Source organism: Pundamilia nyererei, unplaced genomic scaffold (genome assembly GCF_000239375.1).
Source record: "Pundamilia nyererei isolate P.nyererei 1_Seehausen unplaced genomic scaffold, PunNye1.0 scaffold00191, whole genome shotgun sequence".
Taxonomy (NCBI): Eukaryota; Metazoa; Chordata; class Actinopteri; order Cichliformes; family Cichlidae; genus Pundamilia; species Pundamilia nyererei.
Window position 1 is genome coordinate 248214 of NW_005187592.1, and position 6184 is coordinate 254397.

Here is a 6184-nt window from a genome sequence, read left to right on the forward strand (position 1 = left end):
CACACACACACAGGTGATGTAACTCTGGTCTTTTCCTGATGTGATTCAGTGTTGAGGAGGAGGTAACATCCTGACTCCATTCATTTCTGTGGGCCTCTCTTCTCTCTGCTCCAGCTGGCTCCTTCGTGTCCACACAACGAATAAATAACAGGACGATTACTGCGCTGGCTGAGTGCCTGGTCCTCTGTGTGTGTGTGTGTGTGTGTGTGCTAACAGTAAATAACAGTTGTCTGTTGAGGAAAGTCTCCACTTTCTTGGCTCAGTGGCTTCTTCTGGGCAGCATCAGTGGAGCGAGCCCACGTGAAGCTTTCCCCATGAACGTTGGGAAGTCCCGCCTTCATTCATTTTATCTTGAAGGCTGCTTTAATTGTTATTCATTAGTTCTGTTATTTAAAATGCTGCTCAATATTTACAGTTACCTCCAGCGGAGTGTTTGTGTGGAGCGATTCGATCACCTTAAGCCTGAGTGTTTTATATCCTCGGTGTGTGGGAAGTATCCTCAGGGAGACTTCGGCAGGCTACAGCACAACTGACTTACTGCTTCCTTTAACTCCCACTTCTTTCTCCAGACACCCACCTCCCACTTCCTTGAATATCAAACCAACACCGCCATCACTTCAATCATCCACTAAACCACAGAACTTAATTACCCACTGAGCCAGACGGAAACACACTGCTCTGCACGTTTCTGTAGAGCTGCAAACCTTTTGTTACTGACAGTGACACATCATTCACTTTGTGCAGGAGAAGCGCTGTGCTGCATTAGTGTAAAGTTTTCTGTTTCTGCCAACGAGTGAGTGAGACCTGGATTTTTACCAGAGGCTCTGAGATACAGCGACAGACAGAATCAGGAAGAATGAGAGCTCAGCTTTAAACGGCGAATCAAGCATCTGGAACGTTCAGTGCAAACTAGAGATCAGTCAGTCGTGAGCATAACTTTTCTCAGCTTTGCTCTTACAGTGGAAGTACGACGTTTTTGACCAGCTGGTTAAAAGAAATCCCCCGGGCCATGGACCGGTCCGTGAGTCGGTACCGTCCGCGAGGATTGAGCCTCGGTGTGAAATTGACGGTTTTCAGGGTTTTTAATCTTTCGTGTTTTGTCGTTTTTATCATTAACTCGGTTTCCCTGGGTCTTTCCCGTGTCTTATGAATAAATCTTCTCTTTTGTTGGTACCAGTACTGGTTTTATTTTGTTTTGTTGTATTTATCCGCGACACCTTAAAGGCCGGGCCGTGAAAATATTGTTGGACATAAACGGGTCCTGGAGCAAAACAGGCTGGAGACTGCTGCTCTACAGGACTTAATGAAAAGTGGAGAGACTTTGATGTAAAAGCAGGAACACATTTACTGCTGGTGGTACAAAAAAGAAAGCAATTACTGCTTTACTAATAACAAGAAAACATCCTCATCTGACATCTGAGGAGGACGTCCATGCTGGAAATCGTAACTTCAAACAGTGAATTTTCTTTCCAGCAAACTTCCAGCATCAATATTGAAGAAACAATAACGTTAAACACAAGAGAGCGTCATGTGTTTGCATTCCTGCTTCATACGTGACCTAAAAACATCCCTCAGTGATGTTTTTAATACAGCACACTGCAACTCAAAGAGACGTAGGCCACTCGTGGGCACTTGTAACTGCAGCGCACCAGTGCCAGTCTCTGATTCACAGACTGCACCTCATGGCTCAGCCACGCCTGAGGTAAAGTAGCATAGAAGCCTCCTTGTGGTTGCCTGGTGATTTCTTTTTGTTCACATTTGGAGATTTAGGTCACGTAGCTACGGCACCACCGATGACGGTCGGACTCAGACTGACTGCTTCATGTGTGTTTTGTCTGTCACGCAGCGTGATCCCCTGACCCTGGAACAGTAATGTGTGTGTTGGATCCTCCAGCTTTACCTCTGCACAAACACAACGCGCTCTTTGGTAACTGAGCGCCGGTCGTCCTAGCGGGTAGTTATGAGCGAGAGGGGGAGCTGGGGCTCGATGTAACTATAGCGTGAAAGCAGTGACGTCATTAAAAACACATCATTTTGATGAGCTCAGATGAGTTTTAGGGTCTCGTGCACACTGCGCTGATCTAAGACATGTTTTGTTCATGGCTGACTTCAAATCAACTTCCCTACGGAGACAATTAAATTATGAAGCCAAACGAATCCACCTCTCCCTCTCTTCTTATTTCCTGTTCCCCCTCCCTCCACCTTGTTTTCAATCTTTCTGCGTGTTATCTTCACTTCATTGCATTAAAGAGATGGCAGACAAGATGTCAGTGCACCATTCGTCTCTTCTACATTCCCCCCTCCCCTCCATCTCACTACCACTTGTCTCGTTCTCTTCCTCCCACCCTGCCTCATAACTTCACTGCAGCGTACAAACAGGCAGCTATCTCTCCGCCTCCGTCGTGACATACCTCCTCTCCATTGCGGTAGATGAGCAGGTCAAAGGGAATAGCAGCCACCATGTCGATGAGGAACCAGCCTTTGAAATAGTGGACAGCTATACGCACCGGGTGGCTCACCACTTCGTCATTAGAGTTTACGTATGTTGTCCTGAGAGAAACAGAGAGCATTATGTAAATACAGCAGACACTAATAGTTGTTATTGCACTTTCTTCTTTGACAGCCAGCTCTGTTTAGAATAATGTGCATAGATGAGAAACTGTTTTTCTACTTAACAGCACCAAATCTGACTACAGGCTCTTCTGTGACTGTTGCTGTAATGAGGAGTGCCGCTACAGTTCAGACCTGAAGTTGATGAGGATGTCAATAATGAACATGATGTCCACTATGAGGTCCACCACATTGAGAGGAGAGCAGGAGTAAATGCAACCCTGCATGCCTAGGTCTTCCTACGAGAAGAGAGGAGAGGAAAACAAGTAAGGAGAGGCTGATATAGTGTACTGTAAGTTAAAAATACATTCAGCACATCTTTCAAATGGATTAGGATGAAGGATCATTTACATATGCATGCAGACAAAACATGAAACAGTGACAAAGTTCGGTGATTTGGAGCTCAGTTCAGCTGGCAGCAGGCTGATTAAAGAGGGACTTGCTCCACCTCCATGTTTTTGTTTTTGTAGAGCAGGCCACTAGAGCAAAATAATCCTAATTCATCTCACACTGGAACTTTGTGCAGCCCCTCAGTTCATCGACAGCTGTTTCAGCTAACTTCGCCTCCCTTTATGCAAACTTTTCCTTGGCTCCAGGTGGGTGGAGCCTCTGTGCTACTGTACAGCTACAGCTGCTACACAGGCAAGACGAGTGAAACTGTTTGGTGGAGTCTGAAGCCTGGACCCTGAGCATTTGCACATTCGCTGATCTTTATTATTTAAAGCTAACGTCATCTTTAATGTGAACATCACTTTAAGACAAAAACCAAGGTGCACTTTAATGATTCTGTCCTTAGATGAGAACCCACGTGATCGTTGAGGAGGAATGCGGCTGAGTAGGGAGTCAGGATGGCGGTGTAGATGACCAGCAGCAGGATGAGCCAGTCCCACACCGCCTTGAAGGGGCTGTAGTGCAACACCGTCCACTTGTGGATGCGAGGAGCCTGCAGCTTGTACTCCGGCAACACATCTGCACCCAGAGACAGCACCTGTGTCGGGAGAGGAAGACAGAGAGGGGGTGATCAGACACTGAATAATTGAACACACAGAACATGGGAAGAGACAAGAGGAGGAAGAAAGGGCGTTTGTGTGCATGTGTGTGAAGGGCTGAGAAAGTATGGAAAGAAGAGGAAAAGTAAAGAAACAAACGTGCACACATGTACACACACCCCGAGCATATACACAGTAACAGAGCCAAACCACAGAAGATGATGAGAACTGCTCTCATGACTCTTTCCAGGCCGCCCTCCCAGGCAGCCTGTGTCCATTACACACGTTTATAATAGTGCAATGCAAAGATATGTGCACAGAAACCCATGTAGCAAGCTCACGCACACATAATCCAAAGCTATGATTCCAGTCACATTTCTCCGTGGCGCTGACACAAATGCTTCGACACACGAGCGGCGTGTGACATGGAGTCACGTGAAAGCACAACACTCCAAACACACACAGATCCTTTTCCTCTCTCATCCCTGTGTCACACAAAAGCACTCCAAGGATGGAATCTCGGGAGTTATGGTGCACTTCTAAGTAGCTTTACTTGCAGTAATGCATTCAATCGCCTGGGCTGCATTCTGCCCGGAAGAGAGCAGGAATGAATCAGTATAAAGAGGCATTAAAACAGCCTGCCTGTGTCTCTGCCTAATAGAATCACACAGTGAACAGCAGTGCTGAAAGCAGGGGCCTGGCTTTTGGAGCTGTGTAGTGTAGCCACACAGACACCTGCGACGATCAGCATTAGGTTGGTTGGCTTGACAACCGATGCTTTGATCTTACGTGCATCACTTTTATATAAATACAAAGTGTGATCAAAAAGCATACCGATGTAAAACTGGCCACTATTCCTGCGAGGCTGGCCCTTTGTGAACTCCTGTTGTGTTCCAGTCCTTCTGCTACGCTTGGATCGCTCCCATTCGGACCACTTGTGATTTGAATTCACATATAAGAGTGGAAACATAAACTGACCTATTTGTCATGTGGTGGTTCGACACTGGTGCAAGAGCTAGGTCTCTAGCTACAACTCATTCACTGGAAAGCATCACAGTGTCCAAGGCCGAAGACGGTAAATCCGTTGCTGATGTCAAAAGACATCAGCAACGGATTTACCGTTAATTTGCTACTAACATGTTAAAGGAGTCATTCAAAGGTTTTTCACACTGCACACCATTTACTCTACAACACACATGTTGGACAAAATAGTCAGTAAAAGAAAACAAAGCAGTTAAATTTAAAACTCACTGAAGCTCGTCTGCTTGCTAAAGGTCAGCTCCGTTTCCTCGCAAATCACAGATCACAGCTAATCTCACAGAGTGAAAGCAGAGACAGTGGCAGTTTGTCTAGCGCGCTAATTTTGCCATCAGTCTTGCAAGACTAGAGATTCATCCACAGTGCACATGCTTCACCAGAAAAAGGAGCTCTCAGATTAATAAGCTACAGCCACACAAGACAAGCGTTCTTCTAGAGACAAGTTGTGGGCACAAGATGACTTTGATATAAAGTACAGATGCAAACAGGTGAGGAGGTTTATTACAAAATGCAGGAGAGACTTTGCTTTCACTTTAATTTATGTCTGTCTTTTGGGCAAGCAAGGCAAGCACTGCTTGCCGCTAAATTGTCAGTGTTTTTTTCTGCATTTGAATAAAACACTGCAGTCGATATGAAACAGGTAATATATTATACATTGTTTGCCTCCCATGGCTGTGTAACATATTTTGCTCTAGCTGGCTCTATTAGGCAGTGAAGTGTGGCTGTTTCGTAGAATCCTCTATTTCATGAACTGTTTGTCATTTTTGTCCAGAATGTAATACCTATAAGTTCTAACAGGTGTGTGTTTATACTGTGAACATGCGGATGTTCCGATCCATGAATACACACGAGTCATTCATTACTGCATTATTACATGAGAACGTCGTACTAGTGGGTTGGAGCTTTTAAACGGAAACCATCATTACTGCAACAGGACAACTGTTCTGGTAGAAACATTGTATACAGACAAAACAGTAACAATAAAGTAAAAACAAAATTATTCTCATATAAATAAGAGTAAGGCAAACCAAATGTGAAGAAATAAAGCAAAATAATAAATAAAATAGTACAGTCTGCTCTTTGACCTCCTCTCACCTCTTCGTTTTCTCCCAGTGCTCCACTGAGCTTTCACTACTCTTCTACACTCAGTGTTCCGCTTTCCTCCTGGCCTCCTGCTGACCTGTTAAATCTTTCGTCTTTTCTAATTGCATCTTTTTGTCCCTGTCCTCTATCCAGCAATCCTTGCTCCACCTTTCCACTTCCTTTTCTTCTTCCCCAGCAGGCCAGTCACATTTCACACATTTGTCCTGTAAACTATTACCGCTCATCCTGCCTGGACCTTTCTTTCTTCTCTGGTTCAAATCTCTGGCTTTTCATTCCTGTATACATTCTCTCATCCTCAGGAGCCTCGAGGCAGCTTCCTCTTTCATGTTTCCTTCATACAGAGTTACAGTTCAGGATTTCCAAATAACTTTCGATTTCAATTAAGTTAATGGTTTTACCCTCACTCACTGACTTGAAACGTTTGTACACTAGGTTTGGAAAAA

At 44.8% G+C, this 6184-nt stretch overlaps 1 protein-coding gene across 2 annotated transcripts in view; it reads right to left on the reverse strand.

Annotated features, from left to right (window-relative positions):
- Positions 1-6184, reverse strand: part of kcnh2b (potassium voltage-gated channel, subfamily H (eag-related), member 2b) — a 269175-nt gene that overhangs the window by 20688 nt on the left and 242303 nt on the right. For both annotated transcript variants that reach the window (XM_013914381.1, XM_005747216.1), the window contains 3 exons: positions 3419-3598; positions 2746-2849; positions 2412-2550 (listed from right to left, as the gene is read on the reverse strand). In XM_013914381.1, coding sequence (XP_013769835.1) covers positions 2412-2550; positions 2746-2849; positions 3419-3598 — 423 coding nt within the window. The remainder of the gene's footprint in view (positions 1-2411; positions 2551-2745; positions 2850-3418; positions 3599-6184) is intronic.